The following is a 22118-nucleotide window of genomic DNA, read 5'->3' on the forward strand; positions in this document are numbered from 1 at the left end:
AATGTAACGCATGCCAGTAACAAAACTGCGATGTACTTACCATAAGGCTGCGTCCGCACAGGATGGATTTTCCGTGCGGACTCTCCAGCAGCGGCATTTACAGCAGCAGCAAAGTGGATTAGATTTTAAAAATCACGTCTATCTGCTGCGGAAAAAATCCTCTACGGAAAATTAACCTGTAGAGGGGATTTTGGACCCGTGGCATGCCAATAGTACCCGATTTGTGGGGCTGAATCCACCTCTGCAAATGAGGGGGTGAATTCTGCACCAAAAGCCACATTAAAGTCCAAGTTAAAAGTGCGTTTCTTGATGCAGATTTTCTGATCACTGACAGCTGTATGCGAACCAGTGACCGTGTTAACCATCGTCTGTCCGCGCAGAGCTGTAAATCCAGCCGTGTACACAGAGGGAACGAGTGGTGCCCAACGCGCTCATTACCTCTCAGTGGGCATCAGCAGATTATCTGCCCGTGTGAAGTGCGTTTAGATGAAAAGATTAGCGTTCAAAAAAATTATGCAAACGAGCAAAAGTGAACGATTGTTCAGTCTGAGGGCTCTTTCCCACGAGTGCATAAACAGCGATGGTGTTTTTAGGGCCTCTCCGTATAAGCGCCTGAATGGGTGTTTTTCTGGGATCACGGACAGCGTTTTCTCATCCATTTACACACGAATGTGAGCGTCTTTTTTACTGAAAAAATACGTCGCACCCCGGTAATTCCTTGCTCTGCCAGAATCCTCGGGATGCCTTCCAATGCCTAGATAGAGGCACCTGTAAGCTTTTCGCAGTGTTGGACGCTGCATAAATGTCCCCCCTCCCTCCCTTCTCTTTTCTTGCTTCTATAGGAGTCTGAGACCCGCTGGTGTATATTGGCCAAGAGATAGTTCCAGAACTATATTTTTGCAGGGCGTTTATGTTCTGTTTCACGCTGCCAACGTATGTATGCGCCATATATTTGCCTGTGTGAATGGCTGCAAGGAAAAATCAATGCCTCTCATGGGCGCTCGTGGAAAGAGCCCTTAGGGTGCAATTTTTTCATGTAGCAATGTAGCAGAAAGAACTCTTAGGCCGACTTCACACAACCGGTTCGTACTCCACATGCAGGATCCCGCAGCAGATTCCAGCCAGTGACCCTGCATACCCGTGATTTTTGTATGGCGGATGACTGTGGCGGCTCGCCATCGGTCATGCGCAGTACAGTTTTTTTCCCTGCAATCTATATCAGTGAGTGAGAGTGAAAAACCGATGCATGAGATTTGCTGAGGATTCCGCAATAGGAATCTGTTCGTGTGAAGCCAGCCTAAGTGAGCATTCACACAGGTGATAAAATCGCGTACGTTTTGTGCGTTGCAAGACGCCCAGAACTCACACGAATAAAGAACCCTTTCTTTTAAATGGGTCCACTTACACAGGGGATTTTTCATGTGAGTCTTGCGCAAGAATGAATCACATAATTGTGCGGTCGCCTGCACCGTAACAATCACTGCACCCCAACTATGTACATTAGAGCTGCCCGACTGCTAACCTTGTAATTCTAACCTCATTACTAGAAAGAGAAGAAAAAGAGAACCCAGAAGAATGTTATCCTGAGGATACTGAAGTACAACGGCGCAGAATGGCCGTATCTTGTGCTAGGCTCCGTAGGAGCCGCCATTAACGGAACTCTGACCCCACTTTACGCTGTTCTGTTCAGTCAGATACTGGGGGTAAGTGATGACCTGAACCCAAGTAATCTCCCCACACGACACACACCCACTTCCCACCATCAGGATTCATGTACATCGTTTTCCGTTGCACTTGCAAGACACGCTCATGGGGGTGAGCCCATTGAAAGTAATGGGTTCTATTCGCTGTTTATCGCACCTATAGTTTGCTTGTGTAAATACCCCTGCAAACAGTCGTGTGAAGAAGCCCTAAGGGCGGCTTCACACGAGCGCGTATGCACATGCATTGCGCAGACCATAGAACTCATTGGGATCATTCACACCCTTACTGTTATGCGCACATTTCACATGCACAAAAAAAAACAAAAACGCAGTATGTTTTATTTTTGTGCGCATTTGCACACCGTAGGCATCATAAGCAGTCTATGGGGTTGCGCAAATACGCAATTTCACAGGGAAATCTATAACACAAGGGACAAATTACACATGATGTGAATGGTACCCAGCAGCGCAGATAGTACAGTAATATGCACTAAAACATGCGACCTTCACAGCGCAAAAAGTCACGCTATCGCCAGCATTTTTGCGCATAAGCTCGGGGATTCAGGCGTCTGCACACTTACGGATGGAAGGGATATACACATGAACAGACACTGTACACATCAAACATAGAACTGAACACACAACCACCACAGCACATGCACGACTCCAACCACCAACATTCTGAGAGGGAGCGGACAATAACCACCACCCTCTAGTCAGGAGGGCTGCTACTTATCTATGCAGACACATGGTGATTGGCTGGCTGAGAACTCCACACCATCAGCAGCCAAATCAACCACACCTGCAGCAGTGTGGCCCAGGAAACCAGGAGAACCACAGGTCCCAGGAGTACAACCAAACACCAGTTTTTTTTATGGTTCTTGGAGAATTTGCGCACCGAAAGTCCCAATAGGGGTGCACACAAAATACGCTAGGAGATGTGTGAACGCTACGTAATTGAGTAGGTAAAAGAACAAATCTGGAACTCATCAGACTAATTAGCCAATTCAATTGGTGTATTTTTATTCTATTTTTTTTTCTGTGCGCAAATTCACATTCCTTGCATGTGGAAAAAGAACAGTAAAATACACGGATTCATGCCCAAAGAAGCATCATTCATTCCACAAAAACGCTGCGCTCATGCACGCGCAAATACGTATCCGCCCATGTAACCCCCTCCTTCATTTTTTCTAAAATGTACAGAATAGCTGATTATAAGGGCTTATTCACACGAGCACATTTGCGCATGCAAAATATGCAAGCACATTGCGCAGACAATAGATCCCATTGTTTTCAATGAGTTCATCATCACTATCGAAATGCGTGCGCAAAACATAAATGCGACTTGCTCTTTTTTGCGCGCATCTGCACACCTAAGGAATCATAGGGGTCTATGGGGATGTGCAAATGTGCACCTGATCCCTGCACAATGAACTGCGCAATTTCACAAGGAAGTGGATAATACAAAGGACTAATTAGCGCAGGAGTGCCCCACGCTGATTTGAATGGTTTCCGGCAGCATTGAAAGTTAACAGCACCAATACGTGCGCGATCGCACAACCCTCACAGCGCAAAAAGTCAGTGGGAAGGAACTCGCATAAGCAGGAGTCTATGAATATGCAGCGTATTCACAAACCGGAAATTGCCTATTTACTGCGTATTTTGGCCATTCTGAGGTATTTTTGGGAATGCAAATATGCAGTGAGTTTATTTGCACGAAAAATGCACAAAAGGGACCGTCATTTTGATGAACAAATACGCAGGAATCCTCCTGGTTAAATGCTGTTTTGTCTACTGAGATCCACATGTGTTCTATCTATCATGGACTTGCACAGCGTATTGCGCATTTGCGCACCTCCCACAGATTTAAATAGAAAAATAGAACAAGTCCTATTTTTTTGCAAGCGCACGGAATATATGCGCAAAACACTTTCATGAGAAAGCGTTCTATTCTCTGCGCATTGCGTGGGTATATTTTACGTACGCAAATATGGCTTTCTGAAGATGCCCACTGCACACTTGTGTTTTTTCACGCGATATCGCTGTTATTTTTCACACGAATGTTAATGGGACTTTCTAATGTTAAGAACACATCGCACAAAAAACGCAAAGCACCAACTTGCAATGCATTTTTAACATTAGAAAGTGCTATTGACATTCGCGGGAAAAAAACGCAGCGATATTGCGTGTAAAAAACGCGCAAGAGAAACGCAAGTGTGCAGGAGCCCTTAGAGAAAGCACAATAACGGCCGTATATTTCATGTGTTTGCTTGTTGTGTTTCAGACTTTTTCGCTGTCGGATGAAGCTCAGCAAACCAAAGAGATTAACGGGATCTGCCTTCTGTTTGTTATAATTGCAGCGGTATCTTTGGTCACCCAGTTCCTACAGGTGAGTCTACGATACAGTATTCCTTGCATGGTGCTGACATACTCTGGCTGCGGTCATGTACAGAGATTTTCACCATTCATATCAGTCCCTGTGGTTACACTCTCATTTCTCAGACGAGGTGCACACTAGCCATAGGCACCGTGTTTCCCCGAAAATAAGCCCTACTCTGATTTGCGGCTATTTTCGGAGAGGTCTGTAATGTAAGCCCTACCCTGAAAATAAGCCCTAGCCAAACTACATTTAAAAAAATATAAATACATTACCTAGCAGGCACCGTCCAGGTCCTTCCCGCTGGTCTGCAAAGTTTCCTGTACTCCTCAGCCGCCAACAGAACATCACTTCCTGGTTGCGGCGTTAGTGAATTCTGCCTCCAGGAAGCGATATCTCTGATTGGCCAGCGAGCGCTGCTCTCGGCCAATCAATGCACTCGCTCACTGAACCAACGTGACGGCTGTAATTGGCTAAAAGCAGTGCTGCTCTCAGCGAGTCACAGTGCTCACTAAACCAACATAACAGCTGTGATTGGCTGAAAGCGGTGTTGCTTTAAGCCAATCACGTTGGTTCAGCGAGCACTGCATTGATTGACTGAGAACAGCGCTCGCTGGCTAATCACAGCCAGGGTTTCCTGTAGGCGGAATTTATGAATACCGCAACCAGGAAGTAATGCACTGTCGGCGGCCGCGGAGTGCATGAAGCCCTGTGGAACTACGGTACTTCACAGACCAGCGGAAGGGACCCAGACCACAGCTGCTAGGTAAGTATTAATAAGACACCCCCCCACCCCCGAAAATAAGGCGATGTGCCTATTTTTGGGCAAAATTAATATAAGACAGGGTCTTATTTTCTGGGAAACACGGTACAAGTTGCGCCCAAGAACCTCAGGTGCAACTCACATCCAACAGCACGCGAATACCAGTCCACGTGCTGTCCGATACACATGGACAACAGCCCATTGACGTGTTGGCATGAGCTATTTCTCATGGACATGAATACGACATGCTATTAATGTTTTTTCACATAGACCCACATTTGGGAAGTCAATGGGAAATGGCCCAGTGTTCACGTCTATTATACTATTGCTCGTCATATGGTAACACCCTTGTACTTCCTTTAGCATGAAGTTAAGTTCCTTATATGCTGTGTGGATTCAAATGATACATATGATTATTATTTCTAGGGCTTTGCCTTTGCCAAATCTGGAGAGCTTCTGACCCGGAGATTGAGAAGAGTGGGTTTCCAGGCTATGCTTGGCCAAGAAATTGGATGGTATGATGATGCTAATAACAGTCCGGGAGCTCTGACCACCAGACTTGCCACTGATGCTTCTCAAGTTCAAGGGGTACCATAAAGCTGTGTATTACTGTACTTCTTGCTGCACTGCTGCTCTTGTTGTTGGTTCCATGCAAATCCCTTTTGTTGCATAAAATGTGAAAGATTAGGGCAAAACTAGTACAATATGCCATGATTAGTACAGGGCTGTATCATGCACTGCACCTTAAAGGTGTTATCCTAAAATCTAACGTTATCCCCTATCCACAGGGTAGATGATAACTGTAGGATTGATGGGGTCTCTCAGCTGAGAACCCTACAGATCCTGGGAACTAGTGATGAGCGAATTTTTCTAAAGTTCGGTTTATCAAATTTTGGCGGAAAGGTCAAAATTGGTTCAAAACAAACTGGACCTTCACCAATACCATTAAAAATGGTGTATAACACTGTCTAAGGGCAGTTTCAAATGTGTTTTTATCCCATTATACAGCCCTGATAATCACAATCTCAATGGGGCTAACAGAAATTACTGAGCGCTTGTACTCGGCTATGTCTGGCAGTCACATTGAAAATGAATGGAGTGATTCCATGTATACCCAACCCCGCTCTGTTCAATCTGCTTCTCACTTCTAAAGGCCCCCACAGGAGGAGGGGGATCAGGGGCCTAACTATAGAGGATGCAGGGGATGCGGTTGCACCCGGGCCCTGGAGCCTTAGGGGGCCCATAAGGCCTCTCTACTCCATATAGGTAACCCAGTACTATGAGTAAAGCATTATAGTTGGGGGCCCTGTTACAAGTTTTGCATCAGGGCCCGGGAGCTTCAAGTTACGCCTCTGAGGGGGGACGTGTGGCCCCCATTCTTAGGATCGGTGGGGGTCTCACTGGTGAGACCCCCACTAATTGTAAAGTTATCCCTTATCCTGTGAATAAGGAATAGCTTTAGATTTTGAGATAACCCCTTTAAGTCCTGCAATAGGCATAATGCAATGTTCTGTATCAGTTTTGTCTGGAGTATTCCTTTAAGATACCAAATTCTTATCCGTTTCCCATAGATGACTTTGGGAAAACGACTGGTGGTATTTACACAAGAATAACTTTGACCTATTGATGCATTATATAGTGGTATATGTGGACTCCTTACTGCTGATATTCCCCTAGTACATTAATGTATCTGTATAAAATGTCTTCAGCCCATAATCTAACACAGCTCATGCAGCTCATGACTGGTTGTATCACAGAAACCCTTCTCCATTTACTTGGACTATTTTCTTATTTAGGCTACTGGATCCCAGATAGGAATGATTGTGAACTCCCTAACAAATATCGGAGCTTCGTTGATCATTGCGTTCTACTTCAGCTGGAAGTTGAGTTTAGTTGTCTTATGTTTCCTTCCTTTAATTGGATTGTCTGGAGTTTTTCAAGCTAAAATGCTTACAGGGTTCGCAAATCAAGACAAAAAAGCACTGGAAGAAGCTGGAAAGGTAATTCAATCAGAGCACTTATGTATCAACTGAGTAAAACTGCATATAACATAATGATATTAATATAGGAAATTACTATCTAGAGAGACAGGTAACCCATTACCCTGTGTGATGCACATGTACATTACAGAGTTGCAGGGTAGGTTTGCAGCACAACTGAAAAGAGAGACGGTGGCATATTCAGCAGGTACCGGCTGTTTCTGACAATCAACACCCTTCACAAACAGTCAAAGTAAGAGCTGTTTGACTGCTTATATGTGTGGTCAACAGCTTATATGTGTGGCTCCTAAGGCTGCCATGTATTTAACCATATTAAGTCCTGCCTATGACAGTGCTTAATTTGTGAACTGGAAAAATACAATATACTGCAATACTAAAGTACTGCAGTGTATTGTAGATGTGATCAAATGATTGCACAGGCCCTAAGGAGCCGGAAAATTAAATGTAAAATGTAAGTGAAATAATATTTTTAATATTAAAATAAAAATTGAACAATATTAAAATATATTTTAAAAAAACCTTTTCCAAATCTTTCCACAAAACAATTAAAATGCTAAAAAGATAATCTTAGAAGTTTGAGTAACTTTGAGCACATTGACCTGAAAATTGTAAGTATTATATTCCGCGATTAGGTATTCTAAAATTAAGAAATATATGAAGTGTAATGACCTACTCTAAATATAACTACCTCATTGTTACCTCTGAGTACATCTCCTTGATATTAACGGACATATCAAACCTTCTTCATGTTATAATGATGATCCAGTAGTGCAGGCCAGTCTGCTCATAAAGTCTTACATTAAAAATACATATTTTAATTAGTGCCACTTAAAGAACACGTATCACATGTAGAGAGCCTCAAGTCTAAAGGGGAGAGATGGAAAAAGTAGAATTTAATTACACTTTAACTATCATCCACATAGCTCGGGGAGTCACAAAAAATACATTTTGGTTATCATTTACTTAAAGAGAATGCCATAAAAATCTCGTAAAGTTTGCAGCACTGAAAATAATTTGGCTTGCTACAGTAAAACTGGTTTTAATTTTAGTATAAAGTGTTAACTCTTTCATTTTTCACATTTGTGTTGTTATTGCTGTGTAAGCAGAATTATCTGGATGTAGTCCAAGAGACGTCAAGCCAATTTAGATTGTCTTTTTTCCCCCCTGCAAAGCCCTTTATAGATGTAAATAAGCCAAATGTCAGAAAATCTTATCATTCCGAGTAAATGAGCTTTATGTGCTCTAGGTCAAATGTCATGTCAGTAACATTGACGGTGGCTTTATCCCAAAACGCTAGAAAGAAGATACAAAAATGATCCAAAGTTCATTAAAATATTATTTTTCTTCCATCTAGGTCTCCAGTGAAGCTATTGGTAATATTCGTACGGTTGCAGGATTGGGAAAGGAGAACATGTTTGTACAACTCTACGAGAAGGAGCTGGAGATGCCGTACAAGGCGGCAGTAAAAAAGGCTCATGTTTATGGCGCCTGTTTCGGCTTTGCTCAGTGCGTCATTTTTATGGCTTATGCAGCCTCGTTTAGATTTGGAGGATTTTTAGTCAATGTGGATGGGATTAACTACACTGTGGTTTTCAGGTATTATACATATTTTTCTATTATTACCCTATATCAAGGTGAACACAACGTTTTCTGGTTTGGGGGCTACATTGGTTTAGTCTGATAATCACATGGGTCACAATAAAACTTAAAGGGGTTGTACCAGAATCACATGCTATCCACTCTCTACAGGATAGTAGATAACTTGCTGATTGGTGGGGGTCTCACTGCTGTGACCCCCACTGATTCCAAGAAAGGGGGTCTTGTGTCCTCTGTCTTCCTCACTGCAGGCTTCCTCCCCCACCATTCAGGAGGAGATTGGTTTGAGCATCGGTCATGCAGGCACACTGGTGCTTAATTTTCAATGGCACTCCTGGAGATAGCCAAGCAGCAAGTGCTTGGGTAGTTCCGTCAGCCCCATTGAAATGAATGGAGTGGTGGCTGTGCATGCTCAGCCAGCGCTCCACACATTATGACATCACTACAAGATGTAAAGTGACTCTGCAGTGACAGGCAGAGGGGGATAAAGGATCCCAATTCCCTGGATCAGTGGGGATCTTAGTGGTGAGTCCTCCACCCATCAGCCAGTTATTTCTGTCCTGTGGATAGGGTAAAACTTGTGGGGCATTACCATATGAGACACTTATGGAATATCAAATGCCTGATAGGTACAGGTTCCACTTCTGGGATATCTACCCAGCGGTAGAATGAGGGTCCCTTTCTCCTCTGTTTGCATGGAAAATACGATGCATGTAGAAATCATTGTTGCAGTTTATGTGAATTCTGAAACAGCCAAATGTTTAATTACTTTCATAAACTACAATGAAGATAGCTACGCACATCCGTGGACATTGCTCCACCTCATCGAATCCTTTTTGTAGTATCAAACAGATGTCAAGAGATCCCCATTTGGATAATAACTGGGGATCTCCAGAGATGGCCACCCAGTGCATCACTAATGCTAACCTGTCCCTTCTGCAAACCACTCCTCTTGCATGGAAAATATATGTGCGTAGCCACCAGACTGTAAGTAGATGGTTGGGGGATTCACAGAGTGGCATCACAGGTCACATGTGGCCCCCAGGCTGCAGATTGTGAACCTCTGCCCAGTATCAAATTGATCATGTAAGTTGTTAAAAGGGTTTTCTTGTTTAAAACATTTATTTTTAGACTTTAGGGAATTCTGCATTAATAGAGGAGGGGTCATGTGTTCAGGACCCTCAAATACTATCTGGAGAACAACCACAAAGAGCATCTCTGGTTGTGAAGGACCCAGCATGTCTGTGCATCCCTTGACTATCCCATAGACTTTACTGGCATCTTTGAAATTCTTGATGTCCCCTGTGGGGGCACTGCAGGGAAATTGAACAATAGCTGCTAGATTCCTCCACAGATTACACTGACAACTAGGGGTTTCAGCAATAGAACGCCAAGTAATCAGCCAAACCTCCTTAACTAAGGATGATTATAACCTTTATAACCATCATTTACTGAGATTTTTCCATCCCAAATCTTACAATAAGAATTGTATCAAAAGACAAATATTATTCCTCTGATATCGATTTGCATAGACGTAGAATTAAAATGCTTGCTCTATTAGTAAAACTCTTGCCTTTATTGCATATAGTGAATGGGTACACAGCAACACGCATTAACATGCATATTATATGTTATTACAGGGGTTGTACCAGAATTACAAGTTATTCTCTATCCACAGGCTAGGGCATAACTTGTTGATCGGTGGGAGCTTCATCACTGAGACCCCCACCAATCCTGAGAACAGCGATCCAATGCCCTCCTCTTCTCTTCACTGCAGGGGTGCTTCTCTGACCTACAATGACATTACAGTAAACGGAGTGCTGGCCTAGCATATGCGGCCACCACTCCATTCATTTTAATGGGGTGGATGAAGTGGCACCACACTTGTGTGACCATTGCTCCATTCAGTCTCTTACTCACTGCAGGGGGGGCAGTAGGCCACAGTGAGGAGGGTGGGGACATGGGATCCCCTTATTCAGGACTCGTGGGGATCTTAGCAGTGAGATAACTTGTAATTATGGTACAACCCCTTTAAGCACATAATTATTGTACTGGTATAGGGTCCAGTGAAATGAGCATGGACCTGTGTCTGCCTTCTATTTAAAACATTATCACTCCCTTCCTTCATGTTGATGTTAAATAGACACTGAGTCAACAAGCTTTGTATAAATCAATAGTACAGGCAAATAGAAAAAACTTTGTAATATATCTTATCAGAGAAAATGTTTCTTTCTCCACTTACCAGGCTACTTTCCTCCTGCTACTAAGACTATTAACTCACTCTGAAAAACTGCTAAAATCTGTCTTGATAAAACAGACTAACAGCTCATTTAGTCATTTACAGAGCAGATTAGATTATATGTTACCGAAAGAGGTGTATGGAGAGGGGAGGGGATAGAAGCTCAGTGAGAGAGAAGTGGAGAGAAATGCTCAAAAATGTCACTGCAGCTAATAAGAAGTATTTAGTCTCACAGCTTTGGGAATCTCATCTACACTGCTCAGTACTGCTGTACAATGTCTTCCATGCTGCTGCTTCTTTCTATATGAAAGATAGTAATAGGGGAGCAGGATATCCTCTTCTTTGCGTGCAGTGTAAAGGAGATAGCTTAGCAGCTAGTCTCCAGCCGTCAACTCAGGAAAAACTGAGAATTGGAGATACAGCCTGTAGAGAGGGGGAAAAAAATAATACAATATAATGGCCAGATATACTATTTATTTCATGTACATGGCTACTTATTCTGCAAAGTCATCTGAAATGTTAGGCATGCGTTAATGGAATGATGCACTGGCATTCCGTTAAGCCTACATAAACTGCATAGTCACAGCACTCCTTTAAAGGTTATGTTCATACTTGCATCCATTTTTCTTAATGCTCCTATGTATCTAGAATAAAAATGATGAAGCCTTGTAAATAATCATGATTACAATTATCCTACTGCTTTGCCTATGCAGCTTCTATGCAGACTTTTGTAGGGTTACAGACTCAAAACTAATCCTGTACATTGTGATCCTGCAGTCATACCTCCTTACTTTTTGATAATAGTATATGTGAAGGTTAGAAAGAAGTAGAAGACAGATGGAAGGTAGTATAACTGCAGGATCAGACTACATAAGCTTTGTTTGTAGTCTGTAGCCACAGAGACACATTAGTCTGTAGACACAAAATGATAGGAAATTTTCAACCAACATATTTGCAAGTTGTTTCATTTTTTTATATTTTAGATGCATTGAAAAATTTAAGTTTGCAAGTGGTGCCCATACTATAACCTTTAATCCTTTCCAATCCATTTTGGATTCAGGGTTTCCTAAAAGGCTTTCTCTTTTTGCAGGTATACAATGGTGCCATCTGCTGGCTAAACCCATCATGTGTGCGTCAGAGAGGCTCTGACAGCAAAGTGGCTGGCAATAGACAGTAAGAATACCCTGTCGGACATCGTCTGACATTGGAGCTGTACAAGCTTCAATCAGAATGTAGGAAGATGTCAGACAGTGGATTGGAAAGGGTTAAGGGGCTGTCCAGGTTGGACAAAAGAATGAAATCATTGGATGTCTGTCTATGGGGATGTTGTTTACCATGATCTTTCCTTCTATCCATGTAGTTTTCATTTTTGCTAATAACAGTTGCTGCCCAATTAGCTAAACATACCCTAATAAAACATATGAAGTAGGGATTGATGGAAAGAATACAACCTCTGTTAACCACTTACTGACCAGAAGTTTTATCACCCTTCCTCACCAGGCATGAGCCATCTGGACATTTATAGTCTATGGGAAGTCAGGAATAGGTTAAAGATCTATTTACAAGATTAACTTCTATTGCCTATCCATATAATAGGCAATAAAAGTCATATTCATGGGGGTCCCACTGCTGCCACCGATCCTAACAGGAGCTCTGTGCCCTCTCTCCTCCTCATTGCAACTCCATGTCACTGTGGGGGGTGCAGTGAGCCTAAAGTGAGGAGAAGAGGGGAACATAGGACCTCCATTTTTGAAATTGGTGAGGGTCTCAGCAGTGAGATCCCCACCAATCAGACTTTTATAAACTATCCTATGGATAGGTGATGAAAGTCAATTGTACTAATAGCCCTTTAATAAAGAAAAAGTACTCCCTCAGAAACTTGATCTGATTGATTGATCTTTCTTCTTCAGAGTTATATCTGCCATAGTCACAAGTGGCACTGCCCTGGGAAGGGCATCATCCTTTACTCCAGATTACGCCAAAGCAAAAATTGCAGCTATTCAATTCTTCAAGTTATTAGACCGCATCCCTAAGACCAGCGTCTACAGCCCAGATGGTGATAAATGGGTAAGTTTCTCTCCTTTTTATAAATCGAACCACCGTTCAATAAAATATTGGCGGTCACACAGACACAAAGAAAACACATCTGAGCAGTAATTCTGATGGAAATGTATGCTCCTTTTAGCCTTTTTTATCTCGTGCCGTAGTCATTATTTTCCTCACAGATGTCACTAAACAGCTTTCACATTCCAATGCCTCATACAAAGCACCAAAGTGGGAATTGTCCCATCCACAAACGTGCACATTCAGGCTCCATATCCTCCAGGAAGCAAAAGCTATGAAATTTAGTCCCAAAAGTGTAGAATGACTAAAAATGTGCAATGTCAGTTACAAAATCCATTACAGCCAGACCCCTCGAGTGGCTTATCTACAGATGAAAACATGTTGTGAGCGGATCCTAATTGTTTCAAAGCTCCATTATTGCTGATATGTTTTCATAGACTCCCTTTTCTGACCTGTTGTAATATACTGGATTTGGACACAAGTTTTTCTTCACTTTTTTGACAACACAATGTTAATATTTCCTTGATTCACTAGTTCTATATGCTCTAGGTGTATAATATTGGTTTTAGAAAGAATGCAACATTGGGGTTTATGGCTTAACCTCGGAGCCTCAAAAGAAAGCCGTTCTGGCTTCTAAGAAAAAAAGTAGGTTCCCTCTGTGCTCTTTTGCAACCTCTGGAGAGTACAAAGACTGATCAGAGCGTGGAAGCTCGGCAAGGGTCATAAATGACTTAAAGTGAAAACAAATGCCAAAAGCATATACGAAGTTCCCTAAAATATAACTTTTATTAGATATAAATTTAAATTAACCTTCTAAGGAGTAAAAATCCAAATTGCTGGCTGCCTGAAACAAATAAGCGCACCTGTATGAGAGTATAGATTTGCCCTATTTCTCAGGGATATGAGTGGAAAATTCAAACTCCCTCCTCAGAAAATGCTTGAAATATATAATCACAATCATCATCATCACAAGGATATGCAGGTGAAGAACTGCCCAGGCTCCCTATGAACTATCGAGTAGAAGACTCAAATCCCCTCCTCAGTTTCAAGGGGAATCATTAAAGAAGCACTCATAGTAGAGGGCAAAACACAGTCAAACTGTGTTGTAAACACTGCTGTTAGTCTCCCAACATGTTTTGCCAGCTTCCTGGCATCCTCAGGGAATATCAAGGCTAATAATGTGCCGGCCGGCCTGTCAGACCCCATTATATTCAACCATGAATACCAACACTATGCCACACTTCTCTGGCAATAATTGGCTGGAACTCCTCTAGCCTGCCATACGTACTGACACCCAATCCGATGAAAAGAATCAAGACCAGGGGCTCTCAGTAAACTAAAGCTCCATTTACACAGGATGGATTTCGGGCAAACGATGCCCAAAACTTGTCCCTGTGTGTACTCACTCTCATGCTGTCACACAGGAGCGAGTATCGCTGGCTCTCTGACAGAGTGGCCAGCAGGGGGCTGGGATGGCTGGAGAAAATTTCAGTCCTCGCTCGCCCCTGCCCCTCTCCATTCACTTAACACAGCAGCTGTTCAGTACTGAACGGCTGCCGTTTACACTGAACGATCATTGTTCAGGATTTTATGCAACCGAAACTATGATCTGAACGATGATCGTTCAGTGCAAACAGCAGCCGTTCAGTACTGAACAGCCGCTGTGTTAAGTGAATGGAGATGGGTGGGGGAGAGCGAGGAGAGAAATCTGCTCCAGCCGTCCTGCTGCAAGCCAACGATACTCACTCCTGTAAGTGGGAGCGAGTACATGCAGGGACGAGTGTCTGGCATTGTTTGCCTGACAGTCGTCCCGTGTAATTGGGATTTTAGGCCCAATGTCCACAGGCGGATTTGAATTGCGGAATCCACAGTTCAAGCTCCCATAGGGAAGCATGGGGCGTCTGCACTTCAATTAATACCTGCGAATTTGATTTGCGGTTGTGGATGGGCTCCATTGATCTCTATGGAAGCGAGTAATCCGCAGATGCATTGCAGATTTGTAGGCAGATACCTCTCTGGTTGCTTGGAAACCAAGCAGGGAGGTGGGGAGGAGGGGGAAGGCAGGCACTTTGGGCTAGCATTTTTTTTCAGCACGGATGATCCACAGTGCATTCGCGTGGAAAAATCAGCGACCGCTAGTAGGCATTTAAATATAATTTTCATACTGACACACAGATTTCTAGCTGATACGCTTCAAGTATAAACTAAAGCCAATCCATGGGCATGCCCCAGTAAAACTTCTTGAAAAAATCCCTCTAAAACCACTAAGAATGTTTTGCATCCCACTCTAAAGCTTGAGAACTCTATTCAAGAAATTACTACCTCCTCATATCCATTACAAGACATGAACACAACCTCCCCAACTAAACACAACTCTCTCCAGCTACAGCATGATGAGTTACCAAATACAGCCTCTCCAATTCATACACCTAACAGACTCTGATCACATTTCACCCGATGTGCTAAAAGCTATATTCGAAGATTTAAAAGATACAATTCAAAGAGACATAAGGGGAGCTGGCTCATCCATTCATGTAGATATTATAGCTTAAGGCAAGTGTACCTCCTACCTAGAAGAAAAAATGGAGGAGTTTGTAGTAGCTCATAATTCTCTGGTGGATGTTCACAATGAAGTAGAGGAGGATATTGCAGCTATAAAACTGAAATTAGCAGACCTGGAAGACAGATCAAGGAGAAATAATGTCGGATCCATAAACATCCCAAAAGACAATCAGCAATTCTAAACATATAAAATTCCTTAGTGATCTCTTTGTTGCTATCCTCCCTAATGCTCACGTAATTTAATGATCAATAGAGCCTACAGAGTTTCTAAGCCTTAAAATCACGCCATCAGGAGTTCCTAGAACGTACTTGTTAGAATATATTCTTAGCATTTCAAAGACGCCCTTTAAGGGCTTCCTCACAAGCCAAAAACCTTCCAGATTGCTTTCAAAAGAATTCCCTTTTCTATGCTCTTTCAGAGAATTTGCTAGATATACAAAAATTCCAAGAGATAAGAAAATGTCCTACAAATGGGGCTTGCCTGTGAAACGAGTGAGCTTCAAAAACGGCATTATCCATAGTATCTCTTCTCCTAAGGAAGCGGAAAACATATTTGTTAAGTGGTCCCTTGTCCTTCTTCAAGAAGAATCCAAAGCATCACCTAAGAAAAGGCCTTCTTTGCTTAACCAATAATGGACTAAAGTGACCCAAAAATAGTTCTTCAACTTTAAATTCCCTATCTTTTTTTCTGTCTGCGAATTGGGTTAATACTCAATTCTCCTTGTCTTCCTACCGTATATACTCTTAAATATATGTTTAGGTCATGGTGCTTTGACTTTTCTTCAAACAAAGGGTAAAGGTTCTTTTTCTGTTGGTGTTAACCCCTTAACACAGATATAATAATTATTCACTTGTGTTTCCTATATTGGTTCATGTAGAACCAGGACTGATGATAAAATGCAGCCTGTTTTGTTCTCTTTTATTGCATTTGGTCTATCTTTTTGGCTTATGTCATTCTCTACTAACATAGATGTGATATTGTTAAAATCCAAACTACCTCCTGTTACAGGTTACTGGAGGGAATTGAAAGATCCTTCAATACGATCTATGCAGAGACTGCACAGCTCACTATCCCAACCTGATAAATGGTGTTTAAGATATGTTCCTTAAATGTTAAGGTCCTTAACAGCCTCACAAACTAATACTTTTTTGGAAAGAAGTTAATAGACAAAAATATGATATTTCCTGTGCTCAAGAAAATCACTTAAATGCTGCAGATACAATTACAACCAAAACCTATTTTTCCATATATTTTTTCTAATATGCTAATGACGAAAAAAGGTGTTGTTATTGCGTTCAAACAAACCTTCGCACTTGGATGCATCAAAGTAATTACAGATGATGAAGGCAGATTTATCATTATGATTTATCTAATCAATAACACTTTATTCCCCAAATGCTAAACAAGTTACTTTTGGGCATGATGTATTAGATCATCTTAGTAGACTTAAAAAAAAGTTTCTCTGATTGTCTGTGGTGACTTCAATATAGTCCCCAACTGCTCTTTTGATAGAAGTGTCACATTTTAGATTGATCAAACTCACAATATTCAGGATATGATTTTCAAGGAAGGTGTATACAATCTCTGGAGAATATAACATGTTAATGAGCGTGATTATTACACGTTTTTTTTCAATCCCCATAAAATGTACTCATGTAGTGATTTTTTTTTAGTAGATAGATGGTTATTACAGAAAATCAGCTCTTACCATATAAACTTTATGACTTGGTCCAATCATGGCCCCCATATCCATTCTTGTGTTAAAAATTATAGTTTATCTCCATCATCTCCATAGAAACTTCATAATCCTCTTCACAATGCCCTAATGTTCTCAGAAGAAATATAGGAAACTCTTGATGAATACTTTAGTCTAAACAGTCTTGATGAGACATTGATCAGATCCATTTGGTGAACACATAAAAAAGATATGACCTGTCATATCTTTTTTTAACGCCTTCCCTCCATATGACGTAAGGGTACGACATGGCAGCAGGATACTTCCCGCAACTGGACATACCCTTACGTCTTGTGGATAGCACAAGATCATAAGCGATCTCACTCTATCTGGCAGCGGGAGCTAGCTGTCACTGATAGCCGGTAGATCGCAGCATGGGAAGGGTTCACAGAGGGAGCTCACTCCCTCTGTGATGTTATTGGGCTTTTGCGATATAATCGCAGAGAGCCCGGCTTGTTGCTATAGCAACAGGATGCCAGATACCGGCGTCCTGTATTGCCATTGCCTATGATCGCTGTAATAAGGAATAAGGCATTGGGGGAGAGAAGTCCTGCAATGCCTTATAATAGCGATCAGAGCTGGTATGGTGTAAGTCCCTCAGTGGGACACAAATGGTGTCAAAAAAGATCAAAATAATGTACAAAAAATTAAAATGTAAAAAAAACCCTTTTTTGGGCTTTTTCTCATATTAGCATAAAAAAATGTTAAAAATTAAAAACCCCACATATTTGGTATCGCCGTGTCCATAACGACATGTACAATAAGTTGCATGGCAAAAAGCGTAAAAAAAACGCTTTTTTAGCATTTTGCTTCCCAAAAAAACGCAATAAAAGTGATCAAAAAAGCCGTGTGTACCCCAAAATGGTAACAATACAAACTACAGCTCGTCTCACAAAAAATAAGCCCGCACAGAGTTCTGTCCACGGAAAATAAAAAAGTTATAGGACTTTGAATGCAGCTATTTAGAAAAAAAAATTCAAAAAAGGGGTTTTTTTGAAGAAAAGTGGAAAACCCTAAAAAAAATTAGAATTTTGGTATCCTTGAAATCATACTGGCCCGCAGAAAAAAATGGATTGTGTCATCTACGCTGCATAATTAACGCTTTTTAAAAAAAATAAATAAATTTCTACAACAGAATTGATGCATTTTCTCTCTCTGTGATAATAAAAAAAATAATAAAAGTTTTACAATATAGTCTATGTACCCAAAAATGGCACCATCAAAAACTACAGTTCACCACACAAAAAACAAGCCCTTATACGGCCAGTTCAACGGAAAAATAAAAAAGTTATGGCTTTTTTGAAAAATGGAGATGAAAATCTGCCAAAAATCGTTGCATCCTTAAGCCCAAAATGGGCCATGTCATTAAGGGGTTAAAAGCAGCATTTTAAAAATAACAAATATTAAATACTTGGAGGATTCAAATAAAAGTCAATTTTCTGATAAGGTTCTATTGGAGTTAATAAAAGACTTGTTTTAAACTATATAGCCTTCTGCAGAACATATACGAACGTCATCTCCATAAAACGAAACTTATTCATTATACACAGGGGAATAAAGCTTCTAAACTTCTTGCTAATAGAATTAAAACTGAAGAAGATAGAACTCAAATCCCATATCTATCGGACTCCCGCAATAATGAAATCAGGAATCCTTGAGAAATATCTGAGGAATCTGCTAAATACTACAGTTCACTCTATAATCTGAGAGACGGCACAAACATTTTTGATCCCAACTTACTACTTATTGACACATTTTTAAATGTTATTTCTTTTCCATCTCTTTTAAATAATTGGATTGAATCCCTAAATAGAGTTCTATTAAACACTATGGCCTCTCTAAAAATCAATAAATTCCCTGGGCCTGATGGCCTCACGAATCAATACTAGAGACACATTTGCCAACATTCTTGCTCCATATCATTTGAGAATTTTTAATCATGCTGTTAAAAGTAGTTCCTTCCCTTCTGAAGGGCTGAATGCTTTAATTATTATTAGAGATGAGCGAGCACCAAAACAGTCGGGTCTCCGTTATTCGAGTCGAGCTTTTCATAAAACTCGAGAAACGAACCCCATTGACTTCAATGGGATACTCGAGCATTTTTGTACGGGACCCGCCGGTTGCTGAGCTTTTTTTTTTTTCCTGTGTTCGTGTTCTCTCGCTCTCTCTTTCTCTCTCTCTTTCTCTCACTTTCTCTCTCTTCCTCTCTCTCTATCTTTCTCTTTCTCTCTCTCTTTCTCCTTCTCTCACTTTCTCTTTCTCTCTTTCTCTCTCTCTTTCTCTCTCTCTCTATCTCTTTCTCTCTCTTTTTCTCTCTCTTCTCCGCTAAGCCAGCCACAAACTACCGTTGACATGCACAGCGCTGCAATGGGGAGGGGTCAAATCTGACACGTCAGCGGCAGGGAGGGGCCAAAACTGGGGTGGGGGTCGAACATGGCGTCATGCTCGCTCGAGTAGCGAGCACCATCACATTTACTAATACTCGAATGAGCATTAAGCTCGGAAGAGTATGTTCGCTCAACTCTAATTATTATGCTTCCAAAACCAGTCAAAACACATATTGTCCCTGCAAACTCCAGACCCATATCATTACTAAATTCTATTTTTGATCTAGGTCATGATTTTAGCTTTCAGACTCTCAGATATTCTTCCGAATCTATTTCTAAATGACCAGGTGGGCTTAATTGAAATTGCTGAAAACCATCGGACTCCTTCTCTGTTTCTGTCATTGGATGCGAAGAAGCCATTCAATAGAGTACATTGGGGATATTTACATTCCGTTCTTAAAAAATTTGGGTTTAGAGGAAATTTTTTTATCAGCAGCCATATTTCTACATTATACTCCCAAGACTTCTGTTTATTCCTCTGGCTTTATGTCTAAGCCTTTTATAAATAGGAATGGCACTTGACAAGGGTGTCCCAAATCCCCTTTAATCTTTGCTTTAATTAAGCAACCTTTTGCTAAATATATAAGAAGCTCCCAAGATATCTCTGGGATTAAGATGGGGAATACAGATCACAAAATAGGCCTTTTTGCAGATGATGTCATTTTAGCACTGTCGAACCCGACCATTTTATTATCTGTGGCTACTAACATAATTGCTGTATATACACTAGTATAAGGCAAGTTTTTCAGCACAAAAAAAAATGTGCTGAAAAAGCCCCCCTCGGCTTATACTTGAGTGAGGTAAAAAAACAAAACAAAAAAACTCAAAACTCCCCTATCAGACGCCGTCTGTGTCCCTAGCGTGATGCTGTCTCCAGCGGTGCGGCAAGCTGCTTGCAGTCTTCTCCCCGGCTTGCTTTTGAAATCCCCGCTGTCAGCGCTGTGATTGGATCGAGCGCCAGCCATTCACAGCCGGCGTTCGATAAACCCATCACAGCCCCTCAGTGATGTCATTCTGAATGGCTGTGATTGGTTTATCGAGCGCCGGCTGTGATTGGCTCGATCTAAGCTGATGGTGGGATTTCAAAAGCAAGCCAGGAAGAGGACAGCAGGGAGAAGACTGCAGCAGCTGGCCGCACCGCCGGGGAGAGCATCGCACTGGGGACACAGACACCAGCTGATAGGTGAGTATTGCTTTTTTTTTTTACCTACTATATACTTGATTATAGCTCGGCTTATACTCGAGTCAATAAGTTTTACCAATTTTTTGTGGTAAAACTTATTGACTCAGCATATACTCGGGTCGGCTAATACTCAAGTATATACGGTAATTGATTTGTTGAAATTTCTTATTATAAAGTTAATGTATCAAAGTCCCAAATTCTTAGCTTGGGAAATAAGAAATCTACGATATCCCTTTTAGCTAACACATTTAAATTTAATAGAGCTCAAGACGCCCTTCTCTAACTGGCAAGATTTTTAATATCTTCATCTTCAAAATTATTTGATAGAAACTTTGAACCTCTCACTTCTTATATTAAACGTGAATTGGATAAATTAAGAACTTTTGTAATCTCTTGGTTAAGCAGAATCTCGGCGATAAAGATGACGATTCTCCCTAAAATATTATACTTTTTTTGCAATGTTCCTATTTCCCTGCTAATCTTAAACCTTAAAACCATTCAATGTCTCCTGCAGTCTTATATATGGAGAAAAAGAAAGACCAGGGTTAAATCTGACATTCTCTGCCAACATCAAAAAAGGGGAACTCTAAACCCTCCTTTATTCAATACTGCCGAGATATCCTTCTAAACCAACTGCAATCTCTATGGCTAAATGATTTATTCAAAGCTTGGATCCTGATTGAAAATGTCTTACTTGGAAAATACTAAAAATACATTTACTTGCCCAACTCTTTATAAAATATAAGCTACCTTCTAAAAATGAAGTAAATTGCACGCTATCAGAAGTGTATGGAATGTGGTGAGAAATAAGAAAAATCTGATTTATTTTCCTTTACACAAGACTAACATTAATTTGATGGAGATTGCAATAGAGAACTTATGTCTTTCCAACTGAAAAGCTCTGTAACCCATAGTCATCAACTTTGGCACAATGAAAACTTTGTATCATCTACAGATCTTATCTCTATTTTGCATATTCCAAAACAAATGTTTTTAAATAGTTTCAGGTTTGTCAGTAACTAAAAACTTTCCCATCCCCTTCAATGCATGGTTATTAGAGATGATCGAGCATACTCGTTAAGGACAAATACTTGAGCGAGTATTGTTCTTTTCAAGTACCTGCCCGCTCGTGAGAAACGATTCGGGGGGGGGGGGGGCAGGGGTAACGGGGGGGGGGGGGAAGGGAGATCTCTCTCTCCCCCCCGCTCCCTCCTGCTCACTCCCGCAACACAGCGCTCACCCCCACTGGCACCCGAATCTTTTCTCACAAGCGGGCAGGTATTCGAAAAGGACAATACTCGCTCAAGTGTTTGTCCTTAATGAGTATGCTCGCTCATCTCTAATGGTTATCTTCTTCTCAGGCTACTAACAAGGGCCTTTCCACCTGCTATCAAATTCTAAACTGCTTGCCATTGAACTCCTTGGAAACTCTAAAAAAAATGGGGAAGCGATTTACAAATCTCAATTGCAGATGATCAATGGCAGTGAGTGCTCTCTTCAGTTCCTTA

The 22118-nt window shown here is 41.3% G+C and overlaps 1 protein-coding gene across 1 annotated transcript in view; it reads left to right on the plus strand.

Annotated features, from left to right (window-relative positions):
• LOC136577887 (bile salt export pump-like) overlaps positions 1 to 22118 on the plus strand; it is a 113550-nt gene that overhangs the window by 77881 nt on the left and 13551 nt on the right. The window contains exons 17-22 of the mRNA XM_066577807.1: positions 1548 to 1703; positions 3988 to 4092; positions 5270 to 5431; positions 6640 to 6843; positions 8198 to 8439; positions 12589 to 12745. Coding sequence (XP_066433904.1) covers positions 1548 to 1703; positions 3988 to 4092; positions 5270 to 5431; positions 6640 to 6843; positions 8198 to 8439; positions 12589 to 12745 — 1026 coding nt within the window. The remainder of the gene's footprint in view (positions 1 to 1547; positions 1704 to 3987; positions 4093 to 5269; positions 5432 to 6639; positions 6844 to 8197; positions 8440 to 12588; positions 12746 to 22118) is intronic.

This window comes from Eleutherodactylus coqui, chromosome 8 (assembly GCF_035609145.1).
Source record: "Eleutherodactylus coqui strain aEleCoq1 chromosome 8, aEleCoq1.hap1, whole genome shotgun sequence".
In the NCBI taxonomy this organism is placed as follows: domain Eukaryota; kingdom Metazoa; phylum Chordata; class Amphibia; order Anura; family Eleutherodactylidae; genus Eleutherodactylus; species Eleutherodactylus coqui.